Source organism: Simochromis diagramma, unplaced genomic scaffold (assembly GCF_900408965.1).
Source record: "Simochromis diagramma unplaced genomic scaffold, fSimDia1.1 OVJJ01000583.1, whole genome shotgun sequence".
Taxonomy (NCBI): Eukaryota; Metazoa; Chordata; class Actinopteri; order Cichliformes; family Cichlidae; genus Simochromis; species Simochromis diagramma.
In genome coordinates this window covers 855,422-870,324 of record NW_024387285.1, presented here as the reverse complement: position 1 = coordinate 870,324, position 14,903 = coordinate 855,422, and the positions used below count along the sequence as shown (strand labels likewise).

The window sequence follows — 14,903 nt, the reverse complement described above, 5'->3', positions numbered from 1 at the left end:
GCAAAGACCAGGAAACAGCTGGCTCACCAAAACTGGGCAGCAGAGGTTTGGAAAATTGTGCCTGATTTCATGAGTCTTGATTTCTACTGTGACATGTAGGCTCACAGTTTTGGAGTAAACAACAAGAAAGCATTCAGCCGCTCTGCCTCGTATCAATGGTTCAGGCCTTTAGATATAATGTCAGGGATGTTTTCTTAGCATATTTTGGACCCCAACTGAGAACTGTTATAGGACACAGCCTGTATGGAGTATTGACTGTGTCCATCCCTTTATGATGTTGTTAAAAAGCATCTACCCTCTAACATGGTTGTAATGCACCGCGTCACAAAGCTCAAATTATCTCAAGCTGGTATCTTGAACATGATGACGTTCAGCACCTGTGGGATGGGATAGAGGGATCTGCAGATCTGGAGCAGCATCTGGCTGATGCTAGCACGTCAATATCGTCCAGATTCTCTGAGGAATGTTTTGAGCACCTTGTTGAATCTGTGCCATGAAGGATTAAGGAGGTACTGAAGGTGAAATGCAAGTATTAGCAAGGTGTAACTAACGAAGTGGCCGTGAGTGTAAATATGAATGGTGATTTTCCACAACCACTGAATGTTTTGTGGTAAATATAATTAGCCCCGCATCACCACCAACACCAACGTGTTATGATCATAGTACCGACTACACAGCATCTCCTCCTCTCCTGTGGCATCGAGGCAGGGAGGAGAAAAACGAGGAGAAGGTGCGATATTTGGAGAGTAATTAAAGCGTTTTGCACAGTTTTCCTGAATATCTATATATAAACGATCGCTGTGTGCTGAAACACACTGAGCAATGGAAGCCACTGGGTCCAGTTACTTAAAATAAATCCATCTGAACAGGTGCCACATGCATATTTAAGCAGTTCACTTCAAACAACAAAAATATTCTGACACGGACAAAACTGTCAAATTGTTCCGGTCTGACTCTCACGTCTGGATCCAGGCGAAAACAAAAAGTGGACAGGAGAGTGCATCACGTCTGCAGGAGTTCACAGCAGGAATGAAGTCAACGTGTTGTGACTAAGCTCATATTTCCATACTGTCGTGAATATTCGATTCTGCTGGCACAAGGAAGGTCCCCAATTCACAATTAGGAGAAAGGATTTGTCACTGCTTGGCTGCACAACAGAGGGACAAAACCCAAATAAGAAGTGAAGGAGACTCACAAACAGGACAAATTCATCACAAGCCAGCGAACTCTAGCGCTAATCCCAGCACCAGGACACCTGACAAACATTTTTACCAGTCTGGTGTGATGGCCCCCCTGAGGAAAAAAGGTACCACTTAAAAGTTTATCTACAGTGTCAATACACTAGGTGTGTTCTCTAAAATGCTAAATACTGCTTTCATTGCAGTGGATGCTAACAAACTTGATGGCAGGGAAACTGTCAGCATTTTGAGTTTATTGTGTTCTTGAGATTTTAATGAGTTTGCTTATATTTCCAGTTCATGGTTTCCTGTATGTGAAATTCCTCTCGTGTCCTTGTCTCATCCCTGTGGTGCTTGTGTGAGTCTGTAGTCTTATCTGTGTTGTCTCCGTCTCCTCGTCCTTTGTGTGCGTCTCCCTTCCTCAGTTTCTTCCCCCCGGTCCCTGGGTCAAGCCCGCGTGTCTTAGCCTGCATCTTAGTGTGTTTCCTGTTTTATTTTGACAGTCGCTCGTCCCAGGTTCAGGGGGTTTAGTTTACTTCCCCTGTGTCATTACGTCTGATTCGTCCCAGCTGTGTTCCCGTCTGTTTCCGCTTCTTCTAATGACCCTGTGTAGTGTAGTGTAGCGTAGTGTAGTGTAAGGTTTTATTGTGGGAAATTATTTGGGTCACGAAAAAAAGTTACAAGCAGCAAAAATTAAGAAAAACAATAGAATAGAATGAGCTAAAACAGAATAACATACTATGTTACATCGGACAGTATTGCTCAATATTGCACATAAGAGAGACATTTCTAAGACTTAATTTAAAAGTTACGAGAAAACAAAGGGGAAATAAGTAAGAGTAAGAGCTGCTGTAACATGCTGCCACACACGGGGGGCGCCAGACGGAGGTTGTCTGTTCATTTCGGGTCATGTTCAGGTTTTTCGATGCTTAAGGTTCTACGTCCGTAGTGTTTAGTATTTCAGTTCTCAGTTTGGTTCTGGTCCTTGTTCTTCTGCCTTTTGTTTGTATTTTTCGTGCAGCCTAAATAAACGGCCGTTCCTGCCTCGAGTGTCTGCGTTTGGGTACAAACACAAGGTGCAGACAAATAATTTCACTCACTACTTTATCCAAATACAAACTGACCAAAGAGTTTCACCTCCTGGAATTACCATTTATTTTCACCACCTCCCGTGATCCTTATGTGCGTCACGGGGGGGTGGAGCCTATCCCTATGTGCAGTTTAGAGTTACCAGTTAACCTATCTGCACCAACTGCACGTGTTTGGATTATGCCAGAGAAATGCAATTAAAATCAATTTTTCTAAAATATTGATGTAATCTTAATTTCGCAGAGCACTTCTCGTGTAACATGACAACTGGAAAAAGAACATACATGTTACTGAACAAACTCTGCACGTGCCCATCATGCAGCTTTCACCGCTGTTGTTTTGTCACCAACTGATTGACTGCACGGTGAGCACCAATCGAATCAGTGAACAGGTCAACATCTTGCCATCTTTCTCTCTGACATGTTACATGAGAAGTGCCAATTAGCAGAGCATGAGGACCAAAGTCACAGGCAGTGGGCCTCATTTTCTTTGGGCCAGTGATTTCTCACTGAGCTCATCTGCCACATTACACAATAAGTCAGTGCTCTCCACTCAGGACAGAAGAGGTGGAGAAAAACATTTCCCGGCAGCGTATCATCACGTTAAACTGTCCCCAGAGCATCGTTTTTGCTTTGTCGACTTTTTGAGGCGATGCAGCGCTGGACGAGCAGGACCACTCCCTGCTGCTCCTTTGCATTTGTCACTCCTTGGGACTTTATGAATAACAGTCTAGGTGAATGTGAGCCGCATCACAGATGGGAGCTTCGAAATGAAGACAGATAAATGCTGCTGATCCTGAATGTGTATCTACTAGCAAAGCAGCTTTGCTTTGCTTGCAGTAGCTGCACTGTGAGCCTCTCCTTCAGGGAGAGCTGAAATCACACCATATGTGATCCAACACACTGAGCTGCTCGCTCTCAAAGACTCATCCCAGCGCTATGACTCCCTAACAGCTTCCTCCACATAGAGGCAGCAGGACTCATCTCATCGTATGCTGTCACTGGGGCTGCACAATTAGTCACATTTTAACCTCGTTCATAATTTTTGGCTTCTTGCAATTAAATGAACATTGAGTGATATTGAATAAGCATGCTTCACCAAGAGTGAACCAAGCCCTAAATCACCACCTGATGGTGTTTCTGTTTGTGTATGTGGCTGTCGCCCACACCACGTGGATGCACAACACTACATTAAAAACAAAAAACAAAAGTTTAGCAACGCAAAAGCTGAAGAGCTGAAGAAATCATATGCAAAGAATCCTGTAGGGTTGTGTCACCACAAAGCAACATGACGAACACGTTTGTCTGCCTGAAAACACAACACAAACTGCAGCACAACTAATGCATGCAGGCCAAGAAAAACAGTGCAATGTGACACATCCAGCGTATCACTGCATCCATCCAGATCACAAAGATGGGCTGAACTCACCAACACAGTCACACTTAAAGATAGATGTCCAATAAACACACAAGGCTTCAGAAAAAATGTTCGACACATTAGACAAAAGATGTGTTATAAGTGGAAAAAGCAGTGGTGGGGAAACGGAGAGGGCTCTCACAGCTGTAGCGCTTTAGTCTCATCACGCTGGTACAATGAAGGGAGTGAATGAGGTTTCTGCTTCTGGGAGATGAACTTGGATGAAGTGAATAAACACCTGGTTTGTCTGCAAAGAAGGGTTAATTAACAGGAATGTAGCTCAATGCAAAGGTGGGAAATGGGAAGATGTGAAAGCAGCGCTTGGTTTACATGACACCGCTATAACAACACCTTATGAATAATCATTCCCTCAACACTGATCAAAACAACAGCGATGAAATTCTGGCCATAATCACACAGTCCTGCTTATTGCTCTCGAATTTCATTTGGCATACACTCACTTACTCAATTTCCATCACAACCAGGATGTCCATCTCTTCCTTTTACACAGCCATGCTATAGGTGCTCCGTATTGAACTAGACTTCAGCACAGAGCACCTGCATAAGTCAGCAGGGAGTGGGTGAAAGGTGGACCCACTTGACAGGTCAGGTTACTCGTCTATTCCAGGTAAGGACAACCGCATGCTTCAGACATAACTACAGGACATTCCCACCTATTTATATATAGAGATAAAATTATATATCCCATTTTTTTTATCTATAGATGCACCTTTAGTTTGCTTTTTGTCTCTAATGACATCACCTGTTCTACATCTGCACAGAGACCGTGTCCATGTGTTTGTTCTAATGCTGATTTGCGTTATTTGCAGTTAAGAAAAATATTTTAGAGCTCTTTTTTTACCAACATGGATGATGGTACTGCATCTGTTGAGCATCTGTGTACAAAACCAGTCCCATAAAAAACAGTTCTCCCATTTTGGTGTCGAAGACCTTGACCAGTTCCCAACTACTCTGGATAAACCAGTTTGCTTACTGTGAGCTGGGCCTTATCACACAACACAGGTGCTGAATCTCACTGCAGCCAGAAGCTGGTTGGATTTCTAAAACGAGATGAATTTAGATTTTTACAGCAGCATATTAATGTTCCTGGGTTGCCTTTTTTTTTTTAAACCCACATACTATTGAATATGTAAGTCGACCGACATATCGAGTAGGTGACCATCGCCTCAGTGCTTTATGCTGATTATACTGGCAGCAGGCAAAGAGGAGGAGGAGAGCAATGTAGAGGAGACTGAAGAGAGAAATCTGAGAGGAAACGAGCAGCGGAGACATGAAGACAAAAGAAAGAAGATTAAAGGAAACGAGTGAGAAAGAGGTAAGAGGAGAAGATCAATAGCAATGAATAAGAAGATGGTGCTGTGGTCGGATGAAGCCCAACACAACCGAAACAACACCATCCCCACAGTAAAGCATGGAGGTGGAAACATGTGTTGGAGCTGTTTTTCTTCACATTCACGGACCAATGCATGGAGTCATGTACGGTAATCTTGGCTGAGAACCTCCTTTTTCAACCAGAATAACTTTTCCAGCATGACAATTATGCAAAACATACTGTCAAAGAGACGACGGAGTGCAAAGAAGGACGTTGAGGTCACCTCGGTGCCATAAAAAGAGTCATGTTACCAAACAGGGGAGAACTTAAAGGAGTTTCTGTAAAGAGGACGGGGCCAAATCCCACCTGAGATCTACGCAAACCTGATGACCGTCTCAATGCTGTGCTTGACAACAACAGTTTCTCCACCGAGTACTCAGACATGTTTTGTTTGTTGATTAAATTCTTATTTCACTCCAAGACATCCAAATCCATTTATAATTCTCTCACTTAAAATGAAACTACCAAGAATCTAGAAATAAAAAGGAAAAAGAACTGAGAGGCTGACTCTGTAAGCCTGCTGCACTTACTGTTGGAGTCTCACTAATGATGACGTATGTAACAATGAAAGAACGGAGTTCATTCTTCTCTCATTTACTGTAACAGATTCAGGACTAACGTATCGCTTGGACACAACCAAATAATTTAAATGCAGTTTGAGTGCTGGTGTGTGTGTGTGTGTGTGTGTGTGTGTGTGTGTGTGTGTGTGTGTGTGTGTGTGTGTGTGTGTGTGTGTGTCTATATGCAGAACTTTCCATGAAAATTAAGTTGCTGTTGATTGGACTGCTCGAAGAGTCGCTTGTGAAGATGCCCACAGAATTCATACATACATGCTCATTAAATGGTCCAATCAGTTCCAATTCTCTGGAGGATGGTGAACACAAAGAAGAGGATGGCTCTGACTTGATTAGCAAGAGATATCAAAGAGAAGGAAAACTGGAAGACCAGAGAGGGAAACTGGGAAAAGGGGGAGATGACAGGAGAAGAGTATTGAAACAGAAGAAGGAAGAAAGGAGAACAGAGGGAGTGAAGATGATGAACACAGATGAGACGGGGGTGAGGAGAAGAGGGAAGAAGAGAGCTGAGAGGAGAAGAAGAATAAAAGAGGTGGTGTAGGAGGGGAAAGAAGGAGGAGGAGAGGAGGGAGAAAGAAGAGCAGAGGAATATAAAAGGGAAACGAGGAGACAAGAGCGAAAGAAAGAGAGATAGAGAGAGAGAAGATCAATCACAGTAATCAGCGCTCAGAGACTGTGCTGCGTCCAGATAAAGCCAGCGGGGACCTCTACTGGAAAACACCATCAATAACCTCAAACTTCAGTGCCAGACACTGCAGAGATCCAGAGCGATAGAGTGATGCTTGTGGCAGACTGAAAAGAGCATTTAGTACTTTGGAAGTTAAAAGGAACTGAGGTTATTATTATTATTATTATTATTATTATTATTATTATTAGGGATTTTGGAGGCATTTAATGTAGAGATGGGAATATCATGACAGGATCAGGGACACTGAGGTTTATGCTCTGCTCCTTAAATCCAAGGACACTGCACACCCAGTGTAAATGCACAGTTTTACTATTCATGCCAGAAAAGGCTTAATAAAAACATCTATACATGGTAAACTGCACTGATAGCTAAAATCATGAGATGTACAGTTCTGCTCATCATGGGCACGAGTGTCATGGCTCCACACACACGCTCACTTAAACTTATTGTAAGTGGTGCTGAAGGCTACAAGGAACAGACTTTTCTCTTCCTTACTAGTGGACAGAGGTAAAGTCCAAGGAGCTCGGTGAAGATCTACTGAGGAGGAGATTTTCACCTGTTCTTGTATTATCCAAAATTTAAAAGGCTGTAGTGCATGTTTTGAAAGTGCTTCACCACAAAGATTTATATACGAGCACTATGAGATTTCATTTAGAAGATATGGAATCAAAAATGATCAGTGCTGCTGATGATGAAAAAACCTGAATATCAGCAAATGTGCAAATATGAATGTCAACAAGTGACAAATTAAATGTAGCAACAGTAAAATAAGCTAAACTAAAAAATGATGCCATAAAATATCAATAGGACCATATGTGACGCTCATTATAAAACTAAATATTTGACCTACTTTCATGAATATTATAGGACGAGATCAATTTTTGATCTGTTTTTCTTTAGTCTGAACTAAAAATATGCATTTTCTCAGAGTGAACCACATCCAGACTAGAGGGAACATCAGTACCAGTGACTGATGGGCCCTGATTGGCTGTCACTGACAAACAAACTGCTGCAATCCTTCCAGTCAGTCCAGGCTGGAGCGTTCGAACCAGAAAGGACCTCGTTTAAATAAAGCTGGCAGACACACTGCTTTCATGTCCAAACGCAGGATGGGTCCATTATGGGGAACATCAGCAGCATCTGAGAGGCTTGTAATTTGAATGCAGCGCTACAAATAATGAGATAATGTTAATACAGCGCTGTAAATAATGAAGCCGGTGAGGAAACGAGAGGCAATCCTGCCTTTTTACAAACTCTCACACTAAATGAAAACACAAGCAGAGAAACAACATGTGTGTAAACAACATTAAGCAATCAGCACTTCTGGACTGGACCATATATCTCCCGCTGATGCACCGACGCGTTCGTTGCTTTGATTTCTTTAAAATCCTTTCATGTTTCAAGTGAAATTGTTCCGCCCCACAACATGTCAGCGACGACACAAAAACCGATGTCTATCAGAATTCGGTGGTACGCGATCATCCGCGGCCCATCGCTTCAGAAAGCTTTGATCAGCTGCTGATTTGCTGCCGAGGAGCGGCGACGGCAGAAACCCGAGTGACGACACTCCACGGAGAGCGTGACAACGCGGCGGGAAAAATGCTCCGCCTCTTCCATCTGCATTGAAACCTCTCATTAAAGGAACACTTCACCTTTCTGCCAGGCAATAATGGCACATGTGCCAATCTCTCACAACGCAAGCGAGGTGTATCTGTGACATCTGTGAGGACGTGATGAGCGAACACGGCATCTAATCTGCCTCCAGAGACTAACGACAGTCTGAGCTAACTGCCTAAGGAGGGCAGAGAAATCCCTGCTAGGGATCATACGTGAATGGCTGTAATAATGCCCACGGAGGCACGATTAGCATCCTGTGTGTGGACAACAGTGTGAATTCACACCGGAGGAAACAGATGCACTTGGCATCCCAACAGCTGCTTGCGGGCTCCATTTCTTTCTGATTCAGACAATATAACACTGATCCACAGCAGAGAACCCACAGGAGTGGGCTGCTGTGACACCAATGACTCACTTATTCATATCAACACCAGTTCCATACAATATGTGATAGGAAGTGTAGATTAGAGGGTACTGTAACCTCAGCCCAGAGCAACAGAGAGACAAAGCTGAAAGGTGTGGATAACTAGAAATGCACTTTGAATGAGTCTCATTTACACCTTGAAACGAAGATACAGTTAGTGACTGCTTTGGGAGACAAAGAGACTTAATAGTGTTTATTATTTGGAGGTTTCTTCCTTCCTAGTTTAAACATGGCTGACTCGAGGGAAGAAACATGTCAATGATCACAGAGATCACAGAAAAAAACACTAAAATAAAGTAAAAAAGGAATCTGACTCTATCCAGCTTTAGGGTCCCAGGATGCTGAAGCCCAGCTCAGCTGACACAGTCCAACTTTTTGCTGTCAGACGCCAGTCGCTGATCCACTGTGCTGCTCCTACAAGCAGCCACTCTGATTCCCAGCACCATATTTGCCTTTTATAAAGGTTAATCTGCATCATCATCATCATTTACATTTACGTGTCAGTACAGTGCATTCACACTACCCTTTATTCTGTGTGCTTTAAGCACATCCAGTGCCAATTTAAAATCACCAATTAACCCAGAATCCCTTTGGGTTGTGGGAGGAAGCCGGAGCACCTGGAGGAAACCCACAAAGGTAAGGTAAACTCCAGAGGAAGGCCCCAGCAGAGGTTTGGACCAGCAGAGCAAGAAGCGAGCCGGGTTCCCACTGCACCACCGAGCTGCCCAGTGGCATCCCTAATGCATGCTGTGCTTACATGAAATCCCTGTTCTGTTACATTCAAAACACAAGTCAGGTTTAATACACAACAGTTTTCAAACTAGGAACAAAATGAAGTTGTAGTGACTCACTATGTTCATCAGTGTGAGGAGGTAATTCTGCACATGCTCCTTGCCGTGAAATCGGACCACTGAGTCATCGACTCCCAGCAGGATTTCGATGTTGTAGTCGTCCTCTCCAGCGTCCCTCCGTCTGCGGCGCCGGACCGTCTCATTCACCTGTCGGGTTACTGAGTCGAGGCTCCCGGGAACATCGAGCTCCGGTTCTGTAAGATTAAGACGGGAGAGATACGACGGCGTTCATTTTAAAATGCTAACTGGGTAAAGGCGCTCACTGATCTGCTATTACATAACAATTACATTGTGTTAGACGATCAACATTAACGAGCGAGTCGTGCAGCTGCAGGTCTGCAGGTTCTGTCTGCATATGAATGTGTCAGCAGAGGCCAAAGCTTGTTCTGAAGTCGAGTGCCTGCTGGCCTGAATTATACATGTTTCATATTTGATGGTTGGAAAAGGGTTTATCCAGTCGGAGCTTGATGTTGTTTTTTTCTGATTAATGATTAGCTAATGAGCAGTATGAGGCGATGGCGCAGCGACGTACGGAGAAAGCCAAGCAGATGTTTTCAAAAGGAGACATTTTCCAGCCGGGTGCGCAGCCACAGCTGGATTTCATAACACTTCAACTCAAGTGCTGAAAAGGCAAATAACATGTTTATAATTTCCTGTTTTAATCATTTACTGGAGCAAAAGTACATTTTCTGGTTCCAACTTTAAATGAGTGGATTTGTGTGACCTTCTGTTTCAGATCATTTTCATTCCAGCATCTTTGGACTTTTGGTCAAACAAATCGAGCACTATGGGGATAACACAGCAGTGCTCCTTATTTACCTGAAAAATGTTGATTTAGCAAAACAAAAAGAAAAAACAAGGAGAGAGAAATAGAAAACTACTTTTGTTTTAGTCAAAATGCCAGAAACCCCCTCGTGTATTAGACGACCTTTGTGTTATTCACCCTGTTTGTTCAGTGCTGACTGTGTTGTGGAGCTTTGACAGGTAAACTGATGCTAAAAGCAACTGTTAAAGCTTCAAATCTGTGGAAGGATAAAAAGGTCTGTGACAGCAGCTCAGTTCATTCAGTCCACAATTCACTTCAATCCAACAAAGGCTGATGGGGTTCACTGCCTTTAATTAGTACACGGGATAAAAGAACTTGTAGTTTTTGAGGCATTTTTACAACCCACAGACTTTCCTCTGTTGTTACATAACTTTCAAATCAGATTTGACTTCAAACCGAGTTTCTGCTTCCCCCGATATGAAAATTAGGTGAACTGTCTGACTTGACAGATTTCAGGCTCCTCTCCTCAAACTAGCTGAATGTGCTAATACTTCCCACTTTGATGGAATGGACCACCAGTACTTAAAGCTCCCATAATACTGCTTATACTACTCACACTCTGGAGGCTAAGGGTATCTCTGTGAAACCGCAGGCAGCAGTGCAGATATCGGGGCCTCGAGGACTACAGAGGGGGTATCGAGCGGCTGCTCTTCACTCCACAGTTTGCTGCTTTATAGTTAAAAGTGTTGCGGATTTAATCATCTTATAATAAAAGGAACAAGTCTTTGTTTTCGAGCAGACTGACTGGTTATAATGGCCGGAGGGGCAGAGCTGCAGGTTGAATGACTCATCAGGATGTCTCCGAGCGAGACTGTTTTCCTCTAGTGGAGCTGGTGGTTACCAGTAAGGCGGTGATTATGCTTCCAGTGTTTTATTTGGTTTAACCACAGTGGACTACATCCTGTTAGCTCTGTACTGACGTGTGCAGTTCGTTTCAGATATAATCAAAAATAAGAATGAACCTCTTCGTCAAGGCAGAGAAAACTGTGTTTTAACGGTCATCATCACCTCTCGCTGAATTGCACTATTTGTTATAACATGTTATATGATAATTATAATACATGTTAACATGATAACATTGCAGCTTTTGATAACTCACCAACAGTGACTCTCTCAGTAAGAGGAATTTGTTTTTAGATTTTCTTTGTAATAGTGTAAAAAAATGAAAACTCCCATTTACAAAAAGTATTTAGAGTCATTGCTGATTTCTTTGTAGAAGACTCTGGCTACTCTAAAGTGCATTTATACAGTGGTGTCAACGCAACAATCGGCGGCAACTTGAAAACCTGGCAAATATTGTGTAGATGTACAACCAAAACAGCTCTGACGCACCGAGGCATGGACACGGCTCGTCTAGGGGCTGCTCTCTGGCTTCTGGCAAAGCACAGTTGGGTCCACTAATACAAGGTGTCTCCTCCGTGAGGAGAATCGGATGGAGGTGGGGGGGCTCCTCAAAACTTTCTAGGGCATTTGTTGCAACTTGGAGGGCAGGCTGACCTGCTGGAGGAGGCTGCTGACATGTGAGAGTTTCAAACCGGGGGGGTGTCTGCTCTGAAACAACGTTCAAGTGGCCGTGTGTGTTAAATTACATCCACGTTAAAGCCAGGAGGAAAGGTTTCTCAGCACTGAGTGAGATTATTGATGGTTATTCACTTCACATGTGAGGTTTTGAGGTTGAGCCTGACAGGTGTATGTAATCCAACAGTTATAAAGGCTTCAAAGCCATTTAAAGATTATCAAAGAAAAATGTCAAAAGAAGGGAAAAAATGTTTAATCTTTTTCACACCCAGTCCAACTAAATTTTGCTCAGACCTTTCAGGGTGTTGCACACTCACAAGGTGATTGCACAGGTTGCCTAGTTTCCTATCAGGAGGCAACCTTTCTGCAAACAGCTGCAGTCTGACTACAACCACTCTCAGACAGAAAGTCAGTCATTTCTATCTCCACTCCGCTCAGCCGGCTCCCAGCTGCTTGTATTCTGGTTATATTCACATAGAACAGGAAGGTTGTGAGCGCAGATGTAATATGTGTAAAATTTCTGTCTATGCAGACAGCAACAAATACACAATTTTCAACTACTTATTACGGTTAATTGCTGTATTATCATAAACAGCATGAATGTAATGACTAAGCTGAACTTTGAGGACCATATTTGCGGTATATGTTAATGCAATATGCAGTATACTGAAAAATGTACTATGGTATCATCAGTGAAAGATTGTGGTAATATCATATTGTGGGGTGTTTGGTGATCCCGCCTCTATCAGTTAACCCAGCATGCATGTCTTTGGGTGGAAGCTGAAGACCTGGAGAGAACCCACAGACACGGGGAGAACATGCAAGCTCCACACAGAAAGGCTTTAGCCGGCCGTGTGTTCGAACCTCCTCGCCGTGCAGCATGTATTTGGTTCATTATCACAGCTCAGTGCAACAGGAGAACACTATTTCAAACCAAACTGAGTGAGAGCGTGAGGCACGCCTTGGCTTCTTCTGCAATTTGTACAAGACCAATGAATCCTCAGAGCGAAAAAATAAACTGAAAGCAAGAAAGGTCATTGTCCATTCAGCAATAAATACAAATGTCTGTCAGCAAGACAGCACAGGCCTGGAGCTAAAAATTGGGTTCACGTTGGTTCATGCTCTGGTTCATTTACAAACAAACCAGAGTAGGCAAACAAAAGTGCCACAGACTCACAAGAAGCTCGTATACTGAAGACGTTTCGGTAAGCTCTCATCAGGCCGTGTTAGAAAGTTTGGCAGCGAGGTGAGTCAAAACAAATCGTGCTGTAGAAACCTGTGACTTCAGCTAAAACTGATGGCGCTGGAAATAACCTCGTCACACATATACAGCAATCCTGTGCAGCACTGATGAATGGCAGAGCAGCGTTACAGAAGACGAAGACATTTTCAGACAGAGCGGACCCCTCACCTGGCCAAAGACATGGAATATAAAGAGCAACTCCTGCAAACCACCAAGAACATATTAAGAAAAGCTGAACTGCGCCTGAAGGACAGTAGGGCCGAGCACGCCTGCTCTCTGAATTTTCCCTGAATAAACGAATGACTGAAGTAAAGTAGTTCACAGTTTTAGATTTCATCCACACTGGGCGAAGATACTCTGCTGGCAAATACGGGTAAATCTGAAGCCATAAATAAAAGCACAGGCCATTTTTCATTTTTCCAGGGATGCTGTGGACCACAGACAGGGCCGGTGATTGAGTGGAGAGGGAGCTAAAATAAATAGGAAGAGATGGCTGCCACCTCAGCCGTGGCCCGGCTTCTACAGTGTTGGGATTGTGGAGCGCATTCCTCCTCTCCGCCGCTCCCGTCATGACACAGGCATTCTTGTGCAGCAGGCCAGCTCCCCCCCCCTCCCCTGCCTGAGTAAACAGGCTCTCTGAGGTCCCTACTTCAAACGCACAGGACTTCCCCTCAGCAGCGCTCCTTAAGACTGCCAGTGTGCTTGAGTCAGTGGCGAGCACCCCACCGCCCTCCTCTGCCTCGCCCCGCCACGGGCCACAGCCCAGTCCCGTGGGAGCCCCACCATGCAACAGCAGCAGCCCAGGAGACGGGGGCCCTGGGTCAGCGTCTGCCCACACATGGCAACGTGCGGCAAGGTGGCAACGAGGCCGGCCAGAGCCGCCGCAGGCTAAAAATGGCACAGACGTAGGCGACAGGCATCGCGCCATCAGCTGAAAGTGGAAATCTACTGTCTGCTGTGACAGAATTAATATCCACGTTGTACGGTTCAAGGACACTCACACGAAACCCATTAGTAAGATGGACACTGATACGCAGCCAATAATGACACTTTGTGTAAAATCCTTTTTTTATACATTCAAATACGCACGCAAAAAGCTTTTCCCTTTTCAGTGCAGATGTATGCACGTCTCCGCGGAAACGTTACTACAGGAAAAGTATGCAATGCCCTCATTTAGAGGAAAATATCCACGAGCTCCGAGGTTTTACAGCAACAATAGGCAGGAATGTGAATTAAAATATGGCTCGTAATCCTTTTATCTGTTTCTGCAGCAGAGACGGGGGATTGGGCAGGATGTACTCCACCAGGTGTGCAAAACGGTACAGAAACCTTTATCGAGATCGGGGCAGGAATTCGCACAAGTTCAAAGTGATTTGTCTCGTGAGCCAAAACTAGACGTGAAATACGGCGGGACAAACAGATCAGGAACAAGTACGGGAGTTTGGTTTTCTACATTTTCTTTGGAAGTGCAGCTGGAAATGAAGTCACTAGATTCTGAGTGGGAATGAGTGGAATTTCATTGGAAAAGAAGGCTTGCTTGCACTCAAGTCAGAAAGGTTATTCCAGGTTAAAGTCAAGAGTGATGTCAGACTCCTGAGTCAGAGCCACTAGATCATCTCTGTCATTTTCCTTTATGCAAATGGACTGGAAGCATCCATTTGCATAAACTGAAATAGCAGCAGTTAGAGCTCCATTTCCATACCCCGTGCCCTCATTCGCACAGATAAAAGCTTAAACTCTGATTTCACACACTGTGAAAAAGTTGGGATTAGAGGTGACAGGAGAGCGCCACCCTGACCGCTGCTGTTCTAAAGCACAAGATCACAGAGGAGGAAAGCAAAGAGGACAAACCACATCTCCACATGGGAGATGTCACCAGACAGCAGGAAAGGGACATGTGAGTCAGACCGTAACGACCAATCACAATAATTTATTTCATATCCCGCGGTTATGAACTTCAATAGTAAAAGAGCGATTCTGGCCCCAACCAGAGTCAGACTGTGAGGCGGTTATAGAAAATAAAGGTTTATGGCATATTTGTGCTTTAAATACTTAAATCTGTGTGAGCTACATGCAACACTCACA

General features: G+C 43.9%; 1 protein-coding gene across 2 annotated transcripts in view; it reads right to left on the bottom strand.

The window, feature by feature from the left end:
- The window catches only part of adamts3 (ADAM metallopeptidase with thrombospondin type 1 motif, 3), a 130,019-nt gene that overhangs the window by 62,129 nt on the left and 52,987 nt on the right, over nt 1–14,903 (bottom strand). For both annotated transcript variants that reach the window (XM_040003439.1, XM_040003441.1), the window contains exon 5: nt 9,232–9,425. In XM_040003439.1, coding sequence (XP_039859373.1) covers nt 9,232–9,425 — 194 coding nt within the window. The remainder of the gene's footprint in view (nt 1–9,231; nt 9,426–14,903) is intronic.